The 15,371-nt window shown below is 43.0% G+C and overlaps 1 protein-coding gene across 2 annotated transcripts in view; it reads left to right on the top strand.

The window, feature by feature from the left end:
* The window catches only part of LOC100369063 (pleckstrin homology domain-containing family A member 1-like), a 37,815-nt gene that overhangs the window by 4,014 nt on the left and 18,430 nt on the right, over window positions 1-15,371 (top strand). For both annotated transcript variants that reach the window (XM_085504326.1, XM_002742310.4), the window contains exons 3-5: window positions 9,790-9,960; window positions 12,878-12,934; window positions 13,674-13,719. In XM_085504326.1, the coding sequence (XP_085360452.1) occupies window positions 9,820-9,960; window positions 12,878-12,934; window positions 13,674-13,719 (244 nt within the window). In that variant the 5' untranslated portion in view covers window positions 9,790-9,819. The remainder of the gene's footprint in view (window positions 1-9,789; window positions 9,961-12,877; window positions 12,935-13,673; window positions 13,720-15,371) is intronic.

Below are 15,371 nucleotides of genomic sequence, written 5' to 3'. Positions count from 1 at the left end.
ACATATGTCATGTAACACATTCTCACATGCATCAGTTTCAGAATCTAATTCAAGATGGCTGACCGTCATTTTTGTGATAGAAATTCATTATGAATATCATCAATAATAAAGGAAGGAAAACACAAGTAAACTGGCTCCACCTTTGTATTACGTCTTTCACATAAGTGTAATCTTCAAATGTTTCACAAAACTTATTCGTACCATATCTTAGAGTACAAGTTTAATCTTTACTGTGGTTTTCTGCTGAACTCAGGAGCACTGTTGCCAGTTAGCAAGCAAAACAGTTTAAGCTAAGATGCAAGGGTACTGTCGTTGTTGGTGAAGAATAACAAAAATAAACACAGACAGCACAGCAAATATTTTGCTCAGTGTGTCACACCCAGAAGAAACCATTAATAAAACAGGGGCACCAACTTGCAACAGGATATATTTGGTATACTGTTATGAACGTTATATTTAAAAGCAAATGGTTTGATCATTAAAAAAAACAGATGAATATTTTTGATAACACCACGAACAAATCACGCCGCTAACTTTCGTGATTGGTGCCCTGTATGGAAAGGGGGGAACAAAATTGAATATTCCAAATTCCAGAAATCTACTACTACAATTTCTTTCACTTTCACTAAGAACTATTTTCGGTCTCGGAGATTTGGGTATGTGCATCAGAAATACAAACCACCCACCATTCATTCACTGCAACCAGATAGTTACTAAATCCAACATGATGTCTGAGGTGATATCACATTAATATTTCAAAAGAACTCATCGGTAAATACAAGAAATTGGTGTAAAGGACAAAGGAACAGTTTTCTAATCAGATTTTTAATTATCAAACTTTAGTGTCAAAACTGGGACTAACTGTTTGAACTGATGTAATAGGTAAACAAAGTAAATGAGGAAAATAGCAAAACTAAAAAAATTTCTATGTGAATTTATTAACATATCACTCATACATTGTGAGTGAAATTACATATTTACATGTATATTTGGACGATAAATAGCATTGTAATTAAATACTGTCAAATACAATTGGTGACAGTGTCAAAGGTTGTTTGCCTGTACTTTTCTTTGTGGCTGTCATTTGTATAATTGCTTCTCAGCCAGCAAACCGGCTAGCTAAATATTTGGTGTGTTTCAGTTTACCAGCAGCCATGACTTAATTATTTCATATTTCTTAATTGATTAGAAGACTATTTTCTTCAATGATCATTTTTAAGAATAATTGAAATTCCACAGTTTTCTTAATCTCTTTTACCCCAAATTTCATTTTGCATGTCCAAGCAATCACACTATCATATATACTGGTAATAAATACTTTAATTGTTGGGTGTTACTGGGGTGTGGCTATGACATGCATTACTGCATGGCACATAGGTACATCATCTGTTAATAGATCATCCAAGTAACAACCACTGCCAAGTATGGAATTCCAACGTCATAGTTGTGAACTTTGACCAGTCATAGATTCTGGAGCCAACAAGTGTTTTAAGTAACTAAGTAGAAAATACATAATCGTGATAAACCTGATAAGCATTTTCATCTTCTATACGACTATTCACTGACACTCAGCACATGGTAATAAGTAGTTTGGTTTAAGTATTCCCTCACAAGATCCACTTCAAATTTTCATCTTTTTCTTTACGTAAGTATACAAAACAACATGTATGAGCAACCTATTTTTAGTGAATTTTGCGAGTCAGAAAAATTTTGGAGCAGTGAGTATTTCATTTTAATCTTTATATAGAATATTATTCATTGGTAAAAATGATGTCAAATCTTTATTTTTACATGTGTGTCATTTTAAGTCACAGAAATGAACACAATGTAACAAAAATATGGGGTCATTGTACTTGGTTTGATCTACAAAATATTCCATGTACTGGTACTGGTATTTTACATGAAGGGTGCAAAAAATATATATTTTTGTCTTACAATGTAGTCGTCCATGTCTAGAAATATTTAAAAAATTACATTATTTTTAGTGGATTTTTATTGTGGTCTTTTATTGTGACAGTTTTATAATTCTACAGAGCTGTTTAAATACTAAGGTGTGTGTCTGTCTGTGTGTGTGTGTGTGTGTGTGTGTGTGTGTGTGATTGTGTGTCTGTGTGTGTGTGTGTGTGTGTGTGTGTGTGTGTGTGTGTGTGTGTGTGTGTGTGTGTGTGTGTGTCTGTGTGTCTGTGTGTGTGTGTCTGTGTGTGCGTGTGTCTGTGTGTCTGTGTGTGTCTGTGTGTGTCTGTCTGTCTGTCTGTCTGTCTGTCTGTCTGTCTGTCTGTCTGTCTGTCTGTCTGTCTGTCTGTCTGTCTGTCTGTCTGTCTGTCTGTCTGTCTGTCTGTCTGTCTGTCTGTCTGTCTGTCTGTCTTTCATCAACAATTACATTTTCGAATTCTTCTTGAAAGCTACCAGCTCAGTTGCTTTGATACTTGGTATATAGGTAACTTGGATGGACCTCTTTCAGTATTTTATTAGCAAATATGTTCAGTAATTTTTGTTAAAAAATTAAATTTTTGACTTCTTGAAGACCATCAGCCTAATTGCGTTGATATATGTATGTTACATATGTAAGTACCCTGGGTAAACATCTATTATCTTTGTTCATTTCGTGGTGATATTATGATTTCTCTAATTTTAGCGAATATGTTTGTCATTTTTGGTGAAAAGGTCATTTTGTGACTTTGATACTTTGAATATGGGCACCATAGGTGGTTCTCAATAAGATAAGTTCCTTTTGTGACAGCAAATTCAGAATGTGGAGATTGCAGAATAACAGGAAGTACCGGTAGTATTTGAGTCTCGTTGTCAGTTCCTTTTTTTTCTCCGGAACAGTGTCCCTAGATGTGCTCAGATTGTTTGTCATGTCGAAAATGGCACACCAAAATGTTATGTGTTATATGTGATACTGTAAAATACTTTATTTTCACTTGGAATTAATTTTCGCTATTTTTTCCTGAAGAAATGATTCAGTGAAAACAAAATCCAGCGAAAAAACATTTTTTTTCCTATATTTTACATTCAACTCATCAAAAATCAGTGAAAATAAATTCCATACAAAACACTCAAAAGGCCTTTCCAGCAAAAATTAATAATTCCAACTAAAATAAATTATTTTTACAGTGGGAAATCTTCCAAATGGACATTGAATACAATGGCGTTTTGAGCGCTTAGCCTTAGCTAGTCAAAATAAAAATGGATCAGATTTAACCCATAGTTTCTTGACTGTGCTAAGTGTTTGCACATTATTAGTGAGTCACAATGACTATTGTAAATTATTTTTTCTAACTTATGCTGACACATTATCATAGCACGTAAATTAACAAAATTAGCGAAAATTAAGCAATTCACTACGTTCAATTACCCACCATAAACTCCAGTCAGTCAAAATGACTATTTTGAACTGCAGCGATTCTGCCAGTGACTGAGAGATAGAATCCAAGTCAGGGAAAGCCCCATGACCTCAAGATTCTTTTACCCCTTACGTCACGAACCCACGTGACCGATGCCACCTGGCAGTGCCACAGGTAGCCGTCCATCACTCTGATTTTTTCTTCGCCTTGGGTGGAGATGAAATCTAGCGAGCTCTGCTGGATCGCCTGCTTTTTTTTTCCTGTCCGGGTTTCTAGCTTGGGTTGTTGCCGCTGCAAGGCATCCGACATTGTAGCTGGTAGGATAAGTTTTCCTTGTCATTTTTACCCTTGTGTCGTTTTCCTCTTTGTGTGTAGTATTTTTCACAACAAAGAAATTAAAACCCGGCGCCTCTACGTAACCACTGGTTGGTTTCGCAGCAGCACCTTTTTACAACTGTATTTCGTTTTTTTCCCTCATGCATGTCGTCTTTTATTTACAATGTATTTAGCAATGTATAATTGTAATGACAGCACCAAGGCTCGCTGCCGTTTTCCTTTTGGTCTCCTCGTGTTTCGAGTCGACTGTGCAGTGGTTATATTCAGAATTTACCAGCATAGAACCCGCATCCGAGATACTTTGTCGTAAGCTGCGTGCGGGGTTCGGGGTTTCTACGTGAAGGTGTGTGTTTTTCACTGTAGTTCTGAGGCCTGAGATTTTCTTTCAGAGCAATCAAAATCGCTGAGACTGACCGCGCCACAGCAAGGTTGCGTCCAGTAAACAAATCGGTTAAAGTGAGTTGTGTGTTTAGCATGAGTGGAAAGTCCTCACGCTCGGCTACCGGTACTTCGTGTACCGGGACGTCTAGTAAGAGGCCCGACGGTGGAGAAACCAATATTTTTCTCGGTCTCCCCCGCTGATCGGAGGAGTTTTTTCAGGCGGTGTTTTACCCGATTTTACCGACTGCAGCGGGGCTGTGCCCCTGGAGGCTTTCCTCCTATGGGGCCCGTTGCGGGTCTCTTTGTGGATCTTTCCTCGCACGGCGCCGGGTTTGCCTCCGAGTTGAGGGCTTTGGCCGAAGGACTGTCGGGGCAATTGCGTCCCTGGCAGGCCAGGTGGATCAGACGCAGTCGGAGCAAGCTGTCTCCACTGTGTCCCCTCGGTGGGCAAGCTGGAAGAGACACGAAAGCATGCTTGCATTCAAACACGTCTCTTCCGGGGAACCCCCGTTCCCAGTCACGGCTCTCCCACTATTTTTGGGGGAAGCCGAGGCTCAGGCTAATTGCACCGGGCCTCCTCTGGAGCCTCTGGCACTGAATGCCAACAGGGTGCTGGCAGCCAAGCCTCCGATCTCGGGGCAGGGCTTTCAGGGCAGGGCACACGTTGACGCCCCCACTTTCAGCCAGCTAGGGTTCGTCGCGCGGTAATGGTACAACGGTAACGAATTTATCCTTCTGTCCGGTCTCTGCTGTGGGTTTTGACTCCTTTCTCACCAACCCACGGGTGTCCCCAGAGGGAACCGACCCTGTCATGAGACGCACAGTCGAACACGCTCCCTCTCACATATTTAAAGTGAAAGAGAACGCAGTTCGCTCGCGTCGGATACAGCCGGTACTCCGGGCGGTCCCTCAGAGTCTTCCATCTGTATGACTCGGTGAGCCACGCTTTTGGGGTGAGGCGGAGTATCATTGATCCCAGTGATACGATGTATATACCCCCACCCTTGATCCTAAAGCGACCACCTAAGGTTGCTTCAACGCTTATGGGATCACGGGCGTCGGGATCCAAAGCAACCCCGTCGGCACGTCTCTCCCTGTTCATCTGAGTGCGGAGTGGGGTCCAGAGTCTGCAAATGGTGTTGATGGGCGGCATTGGTCAGCCGCGGAGGATGTAATGCTTAAGGCCCCCAGGTGGGGATAACATTAGGCAACACTTCCCACTGGACCAAACGCTACCCGGTCGGTGTGGTTTCGGGATCAGACCCCAGAGCGTGGGATGAGACCAAAATGCCCCCAACCGGATTCCAAGGCTCCTCCCCAGACCCCGGTACTATGAATTTGGCAAACCGGGCAAAGGGGGATAGCCGCGTTCCATGGGTGTTTTTGCCAATTGAGGACCACCCATCCAGCCCTGAGGGCAGAGTTGCTTGAGCACATTATTATGCATGCCCAGGACTCTGGAGACCTTGGAGGCCTAACGCACCAGCCTCCTAGACCAGGCGACATTTTTACTGGTGGGCCACTGCACATCTACATGCGACACCCCCTAGTGTCGCCTGGCTCTCTTGACCGGGGCCACTACTGTGCTACGAGACGCGGCCTTAGACACACATGTTTTCGCCGACAAGCTGAGCCACGGTACGTCCCCACCTCAGTGACACAGACTGGACATCCTCCACCCTCTTTGTTCAGGGAATGGTGGGTACAGTCTCTGAGCTTCGGAGTGCAATGAACCAGAGGGTTCAGATCGAATCCGCTAGCCAGTTGGTCCTGCCATAGGCAAACAGAGGGCACGTGTTCGGTTAGTGACCAGGTCACAACTTAGTGACTACTTCAGGCCTTGGGGAACTCACCTCATGGGGGAAGGGAGCACCCTCCCTCGCAACTGCTGAACACATGGCCACATATCCCTGTCGTACACAGATTGCGCCTGTGTAGTCCGATTTGGAGATGGCGGGTGACCGATCCCTGGACCTTTCCAGGTGGTGACATCCGTTTACGGGATACCGCTGAAATCTCCATTTCCCCTCGTCAGTGTCTCCTCTGTTGAGCACTGCCAGGGGACTCCCGCAAGGCAGAAGCAATCAGACAGGAAGTAGCAGTTTGCTGGGGAAAGACGCCATACACAGGGTACATCAGCCAGAACTAAGTCCAGGCTTCTACCCAAATGTGTTCGTAGTACCAAATCTACAAGTGGCAGGCGTCCAGTTTTGGACTTAGGCAGACTGAATCAGTACATGCTCCTCGATCGGTTCCAGATGGAGACACCATTCAGGGTTCTTCTCTCCATCCACGGTTTTGACTGGCTAGTCCAGCTAGACTTAAGCAGGGCCTACCTGCACGTACCGATGCACCCAGCGAGTTGCCATCTTCTTCGAATTGCCCAGCTGGGCCAAGTATTCGAATTTTGGGTGCCCCCCCGATCGGGTTAGGCACAGTGCCCTACGTGTTCACCAGAGTGATGAAACAGGTAGTGCTGCTGCTTCACCAGATGTCTGTACACCTCAATCCGTACCCAGACTACTGGTTACCAACAACCCGGGCAAGGGGTTAATAGCCAAACGCGTCAGGCTAACACAGGATTTACTTCACCAGTTGGACTCGTTAGTAAATCGTCCCACCTCGACCCAACGCGCAGTTGGTGTCCCTGGGCATGGAGTTTTGACACAGAGGTTAGCTTGGCTTAGCTATTTCAAGCATATTGCTCAGCGCTAAGCAGCCTAGCCGAATGCCTAGTCAGCGTTCCCTCGGTGTCCCTCCGTGAACTAATGCGGATCATCGGAATGATGATCTCGGTTCGAAGGGTTGTTCCCCAGGCCGCACTACGCAGCCGCCCGGTATAATGCTTGTTATAACGCCGAGCTCTCCTATGGGAACTAGATAGGCGGATTTCGATCTCGGACCAAGTGAGGGAAGACCTGCCCTGGTGGTCGTCACTGGCCAACCTCAGGCAGAGGGGCCTCCTTGGACCCACTCGCCGCAGGTATGACTCTGGTAACAGATGCCTCCCCCCATGGCTGGGGAGCGCATCTATTGGACAAACAAGCCCAAGGATATGACTCCCGCATAAGTTTCGGGACCACCATATCAACCGGCTCGAACTGAGAGCAGTGTACTTAGCACTATCACGCTTTCTACCCATAGTTCGAGACCACAGAGTCCTGCTCCGCACAGACAACGCAGCGGTGGTCTCCTTCAAGAAGGAGGTGGGGACGCTTTCCCCATTGTTGTCAGTCCTAGCTGAGCAAAATTCTCCTTTGGTGCCTGGAATACAATGTGGAGCTAACCGCACACCACCTTCCAGGGGTGAGGGACAGTCTGACGATGCCCTTTTAGGGCGACTCCGTCTCCAAAACACGGAGTGGCTGATACCCCAGTGGGTAGCCTCCAGGCTGTTTTGGCTGTGGACGGTCCAAGGTTAGACCGTTTGCCGCACCCCGGAACACCAAGCTCCCGACGTATGTAACACTCCTGCTGACTCCAGGAGCCTGGGCCAGGGTCGCTTTGCTACCCCGCGAACCCACTTAGTTGTGTACGCCTTTCCTCCCTTCCCGCTAGTCCACCGGGCACCGGAGAAGACTTTGACAGGGGCACACCTGCATATTATCATTGGTTGCACCCAATTGGCCAAGCAGGGCCTTGTTTCCACTTCTGTCAGAAACGATAGTCGAAACACCAGCAGTGCTTCCGGACTTACCGGACCTGCTGTTCCAACCAGACGGCGCACTGCCACGAGCCCAGCGGGTATCACTTACACGCATAGAGGCTCTCATTAGACCCACACATACGAAAGCTTTATCTGAGCGGGCTGCCAACATTCTGGCCTAGGCTAACAGGGATTCCACCAATGCAGCCTACATTTCTAGGCTGCGAGCATACACTGGTTAGTGTAGCGGAAGGGAGATTAATCGATACCATCCCTCTATTGGCCAGGTAGCAGGCTCCTTCGTCCACCTGTTTGACGTAGTGGGTTTGTCCTACGCAGCGATCGTTGGCTACAGGTCGGCCTTGTCCCCCACCATTCAAACATACGGGAATAAGACTAACCGATTGTCCTATTATTAGGAGAGGATTTACTGCTTTCCAGACGAGAGGGAAGGGAACCGCCCAACTGGGACTTGTCGGCTGTGTTGTCCGCTCTAAGCAGACCACCCTTTGAGCCTCTCCGATCAAGCACCACTCAAATTTTTGACGTGGAAAATAGTCTTCCTACCGGTCCTCGCCTCAGGTAGGCGTCGGCCAGAGCTGGGGGGCATTGTCCTTCTCGGATGATGTACCGTCGTTATGGACAATCAAGTTGTGCTAAAGACACGAATCGAGTTTCTTGCCTAGAACCAAATCCCAGGACACGATCCTCACCCGATCGTCATCCCCCGGCTGTCAAATTTTGTCTGCCCAGAGGGTCATGAGGAATTGCTTTCTCTACCAGGTTCGAGCATGGAGTTGCCACCAAACCGTACTAGGATTTGGAACCAGGTGCCAGACACACATCTTTGTGTTATGGCCCAGGCAGGCAGGATAGGCCGGCCTCCCCAACTACCATAACCAGGTGGTTTACTGCGACTGTATTAGAGGTCTAATACTTTATATTCTTCGACACGGAGCTCGCAGAGACACCAAGTACGAGCGCATGAGGTCTGTGCGATGGCTAACTCGCTAGTGCTAGCGTCAGGCGCCTTCCCTCAAGCACACATGGAGGGCAGGCTTCTGGAGAACGCAGAACGTCTTTATCAACTACCATCTAGGAGACACCGAATCCATTGATAAGGGTCTCTCTAGGTTGAGTCCCGTTGTAGCGGGTCAGTCTTGGTTTGCTGACCCAGTCCGAACAACCGCTAGGGTCCCTGCGCATAGGCAATAATCAGTCCGGCATTTTATGCGGACAAATTTCTCTACCATCAGCACTCCCCTGGGAGCTCTCAGGTCCCGCTTTAAGGCCTATGCCCTCATGCAGAACTGTTTCGGTCTTTACTTCGAAAGCTTACTACCCCCCAGAATTTGGTTGGGGTCTAGCTTTCTCGGGCACACCGAACCCTGTTACCGTAGCAGCATTTTGGCTCCTTGCTCCGGGGACAGCACAGGCAAGGTAAGACACCACCCTTTTTTTGGGTCTTAACTAGGGTATTGAGTTTGTTTTCATCCCGGACTGGGAAAAGACTTTCTTCCTTTTTTTTCTGTTTGCTCGGAAAAACCCGCCACCTATCGGTGTCTGACTCTGCCTACAGTTCAAAATAGTAATTTTGACTGACCGGAGTCTATGGTGGGTAATTGAACGGAGTGAATTTAGGCAAGGGTTATTCAAACCTGCCTATTCACATAGTTCATACCCACCATAGACTCCGGGTCCCCCCCAACCTCCCCACTCTTTCCGTCGCGTTGGTCTAAGTCCTCGAGGCGGAGAGAAAGGAACCAGAGTGATGGACGGCTACCTGTGGCGCTGCCAGGTGGCCTCGGTCACGTGGGTTCGTGACGTAAGGGATAAAAGAATCTTGAGGTCATGGGGCTTCCCCTGACCTGGATTCTATCTCTTTGTCACTGGCAGAATCGCTGATTACCGTAATGCCTACAGTTCAAAATAGTCGTTTTGACTGACCAGAGTCTATGGTGGGTATGAACTATGTGACTAGGTGGGTTCGAAAAACCCTTGCCTAAGTTTACAGTAATTTTTCATGAAATTCTTTGATATTACAAGTAATAGTTGTTGATGTTCTTATTTTTTCCCCAGATTTAAATAAAATTCAAGCATTCGATAGCTATGCCTTATACAGATCGACAGAATAGAGTTTGTGGCTACTTGGATATAGAAGAAAATGAAAATAGCGGGAAGTTTTTCCGACGTTACTTCATGCTTGAACCAAGAACGTCACAGTTGTTCTACTACATGGACAACCCGCTGGTACGTTTCATCATTTTGTCACATTTTGTGTCCCTGTTCGGGCGCAGTCCGAAAACGGGGAATTATGGATTGACCATTGTGCGTCCATGCATGCGTTCGAACCTGTACTTTGGACATGCCTGGACCAATCAACTTCACACTTACATCATACATAATATTATACATATAACACATCAATTTGTTTCACCATCTGATTCAAGATGGCCGAATGAATCAAGCATTTATTGATGGATTTTGTTCAAACTTGGTACATACGTTGGACATTATGGGAACTTGATGCACGTCATTTTATTTTTTAGATCAGATTTAAAATGGCTGACTGGTGGCCATTTTGTTTTAATGAATGCAGTTCTAGTGCTATATCTCTGCCATGCTTTGACTCATTATGTTCAAATTTTATATATTTTATATATTATATATTTGACGATCTGATTCAAAATGGCCAAATAGCAGCCATTTTTGTGCTAAAAATAAATTATGGACGGATTTTGTTCAAACGTAGTACATACATTACAGATTATGGGTTCCTGATGCACTTTATTTTATTTTTCAGATCAGATTCAAAATGGCTGACTGGCGGTCGTTTTGTTTCAAGGAATGCACTTCTAGAGTCATATCTCTGATATGCTTTGACTGATTTGTTCAAATTTTATATATTCGTTATACATCATGTTATAGATATATAGATGTATTCAAAATGGCTGACTAGTGGCCATTTGGTTTTAATTAATGCTGTTCCAGAGCAATAATTCTCAATATGTGCAATACTCGTTTGCTGATCAGATACAAGATGTCAATCAAGTGATGTGTTAATAAAAAAACAAATATTCATGCCTTTATGAAATTCACTGTATTGATGAGTTTCAAAACTTTATTACGTCACCTATCCTGTTTTGTGGGAGAGGCACATTCTACACACTGTTGAATGTTAATAAATGTGATAATTCAGGACAGAAAAAAAGACGTAGCAACCAGTTCCATATACATCATAATTGTAATGTGTGTACAAGGATAAGATCTAATGCAAGTCACACTGGCTAATGATCCCACTTAAATTGACAAACATTGGCTCAAAAAATAATATTTTTATTTATTTTTTTCTACAGTCATGTCATGTTCGATATGGGACCATAGCATTGTATACAATGCATTGTCCGAAAACGGGGATAATTCGGTCTCCAGGCATCTGTCATATATCATATTTCAGAATCCTTTGGACCAATTCTGTTCATTCTTTGCATGTGCCTAGTACTTTATGTTGGACATATGCATATGTAGTGGTTTAGCGATTTGATTCAAAATGGCCAACTGGCAGCCATCTTGTTTTTTGAAAATGTTGTATTATGGTCATGCTTTGTCAGTTTTCATTCAAACTTGGTACATAGATTATACATGTTAGGATTTATGTCCATGACAATTTCTTTCGCAATTGGATCAAAGATGGCCGACTGGCAGGCATCTTGTTTTTTTTTTTTAAATGTGGTATCTTGGACATGCTTAGTCAGTTTTCATTCAAATTTGGCACATACCTTATACATGTTAGGATACATGTCCATTACAATTTGTTTCAAAATCGGATCAAGAATGGCGGATTGACAGCCATCTGACTTTTTGGCCTTACTACTATATTTCCAAGATTTATGTACCATTTTCATTCGTATTTGGCACATACATGATACATGTCGCTTTGTTTCATAATCAGATCAAAGATGGCAGAATAACGGCTGTTTTTATTTTTGGCTATATTACTATATCTCTGTCCCCCATGTATCATTTTCATTGATATTTAGCATGTCATAAATGGATACATGTACATGTCAATTCAATTTGCAATTTGATAAAATATGGCCGACTGGCAGCTATCTTGTTTGTTTAAAATGTGATAACTTGGACATGCTTTCACTTGTGATCTATGTTTTTCTTTGCTATGTCTTAAACGGGAGGGTCCTCAGGCAGCACATGTTCAAATTCGATGTAAATAAACAATCTGTTGTATATGCCACTTGGGACTCAAGTTTCAAGGACATGCTTGCAACAACCCCTCCACTTTAATATGATGAGCACAAAGAGAACTTTCAAAAAGTTAACGGGGACTCACTGAGTCCGACTGTGTCATTTTCAATGACTTGTTTAAATTCGAACATGTGCTTCATGACGACTGTACTGCTTAAACACTAAAAGCTACTGATCATCTGATTCATATCTGTTGATAAAAGTATTAAATAAACCATTATAATCATGTTCTGATCATGTACACCCTTTAAATTCCTTTCATGTGATGTTCACAACATGCTTAGAATTCTAGTGTGTTTGGTGACTGTGTCACTTTATTTAGGATGAAATGTGACAGTAGTGTAATTGGCATACTGAAAATTTGACAGATTAACATGCTTTTGTTATAACTAAATACCTTGAGTTTGTAGAATATGTCTGTACAAAACATACATTGGTTCTCAGTTGTTCTTTGGATCTAGTGGTGGTAGGGTTGGTATGATGTGATTGCAGTAAGTTGTCATGAGTGTTTAAGAATTGAAGATAACTGGAGTAACATCATGGCACTTTCTGCCATTCAATCTGTCATGGCAAGAAATGAACCTCCATAGTGTTTTCGCTATCCTCTTGACAGTCTCCAGTAACAAATTCAGTTTAGATTTACAGCTGAATATTTACATACACCAAACTCTCGCACCCGGTAGGTAATTACCGAGGGAATTTGCAACATCCCCAGGCACTTTCCTAGACACTCCAACGACCGTTGTAGATGCAATAAAGTTACATAAATGCCTCTGTGACAGTTAATCAAAACACTGGACACGGATTGCCTTTGAAGTTTGGCCTTATTCTTTCATAATTGTTATTGGAAAACATGTTAACAGTATTAATTTAATGTACATGATTTTTGTTTCATTTCCTGTAGAATTTACCGAAAGGTTCAGCACCTGTTGGTGCTCTGAATATGACATACGTCTCCAAGGTAATACTCATTTCATTACTCTACTCATCTGACTTAACACCCTAAGTACTCAGCTTCAAAAATCATGTGTTTTAGGGAGGTGAATGCTTACCCGAGCACCCCTTGAAAAAGTGTGCAAATGACAATTTTAGTTCACCTTGTGACAGATTGGGTGTGAATTTTATGTCTTTTTTCGGAAAATAAAATTACAAAATTAGTTGTCATTGATTTCCCAAACCCGTTTACAATATAAACGATGTGTACGATGTAATACATTAATATTTAAATTATGTATACATGTAGGCAAGGATTTATAAGATACATGTGAAGGGTATGCAATGTAGGTCTCATGAGTTCCATGCAGTATGCCCTCTAAGCCATTATGTATTTATTTACGGGTACCTCAAAAGCATATCTGAGGGTGAGTTGTGCGGGCATGCAGAGCCATAACACTGATCTCTGCGTGTTGATCTTCGGCTACGTTCTCACCCTCAGATATGCTTTTGAGGTACCCGTACATACCTCCAATATGACACAAAGATTTACTGTGAGTTGTGATGATTTTTAACGGCACACACATTTTGCAAGTTAAATCAATTCATCAACAGAGGGCACTGTGCAGTTGTGATAGAAAGGAAAAAGCTGCTTTCACATTTTTTTGCTTTATGCCTTAGCATTGAATCCAGTTGATACGTGGTTATGATGTTACACAAAGCCTTCATGCAGTAATTAACTAATCTAGATCTGTTTCTAATCTTAGGTGAATGATGCCAGTAGAATTAGGCCAAAGGCAGAGTATTGCTTTGGTAGGTTCAATATTTATTACATGGTAACATAGAATGGTAATAATAGAAATAATAGAGTGAAGTTGTGTTACTTTAGCGTTTGCTAAAATTTAACTTTAGTAGTTTTAGCAGTATTAGCAGTATAATAAGGTGATTTTTGAAGTGTGAATATTGATACCTTGTAGCATGTACATATTTAAAACTGGAACATAACAAAAGACCACCTACCCATAGCAGCCACCTCTATATAAGGACCACCTACCAATAATAACCACCTCTATATTAGGACCACCTACCCATAGTAACCACCTCTATATAAGGACCACCTACCCATAGTAATCACCTTTATATAAGGACCACCTACCAATAATAACCACCTTTATATAAGGACCACCTACCCATAGCAGCCACCTCTATATAAGGGACCACCTACCCATAGTAACCACCTCTATATAAGGACCACCTACCAATAATAACCACCTCTATATTAGGACCACCTACCCACAGTAATCACCTTTATATAAGGACCACCTACCAATAATAACCACCTTTATATAAGGACCACCTACCCATAGCAGCCACCTCTATATAAGGACCACCTACCCATAGTAACCACCTCTATATAAGGACCACCTACCCATAGCAGCCACCTCTATATAAGGACCACCTACCCATAGTAACCACCTCTATATAAGGACCACCTACCAATAGTAATCACCTTTATATAAGGACCACCTACCCACAGTAATCACCTTTATATAAGGACCACCTACCAATAATAACCACCTTTATATAAGGACCACCTACCCATAGCAGCCACCTCTATATAAGGACCACCTACCAATAATAATCACCTTTATATAAGGACCACCTACCCATAGTAACCACCTCTATATAAGGACCACCTACCAATAGTAACCACCTTTATATAAGGACCACCTACCCATAGTAACCACCTCTATATAAGGACCACCTAACAATAGTAATCACCTTTATATAAGGACCACCTACCAATAATAACCACCTTTATATAAGGACCACCTACCCATAGCAGCCACCTTTATATAAGGACCACCTACCCATAGTAACCACCTTTATATAAGAACCACCTACCCATAGTAACCACCTCTATATAAGGACCACCTACCAATAGTAATCACCTTCATATAAGGACCACCTACCCATAGTAACCACCTCTTTATAAGGACCACCTACCCATAGCAGCCACCTCTATATAAGGACCACCTACCAATAGTAACCACCTCTATATAAGGACCACCTACCAATAGTAACCACCTCCATATAAGGACCACCTACCCATAAACCACCTCTATATATGGACCACCTACACATAGTAATCACCTCTATATAAGGACCACCTACCAATAGTAACCACCTTTATATAAGGACCATCTACCAATAGCAACCACCTCTATATAAGGACCACCTACCCATAAACCACCTCTATATAAGGACCACCTACACATAGTAATCACCTCTATATAAGGACCATCTACCAATAGCAACCACCTCTATATAAGGACCACCTACCCATAGCAGCCACCTCTATATAAGGAACACCTACCCATAAACCACCTCTATATAAGGACGACCTACCCATAAACCACCTCTATATAAAGACCACCTACCCATAGCAGCCACCTCTATATAAG

The sequence above is a fragment of the Saccoglossus kowalevskii genome, chromosome 10 (genome assembly GCF_978046115.1).
Source record: "Saccoglossus kowalevskii chromosome 10, keSacKowa6.1, whole genome shotgun sequence".
Lineage (NCBI taxonomy): Eukaryota > Metazoa > Hemichordata > Enteropneusta > Harrimaniidae > Saccoglossus > Saccoglossus kowalevskii.
Note: the sequence above shows the minus strand (reverse complement) of the source record. Positions and strands in the feature narration are given on the sequence as shown.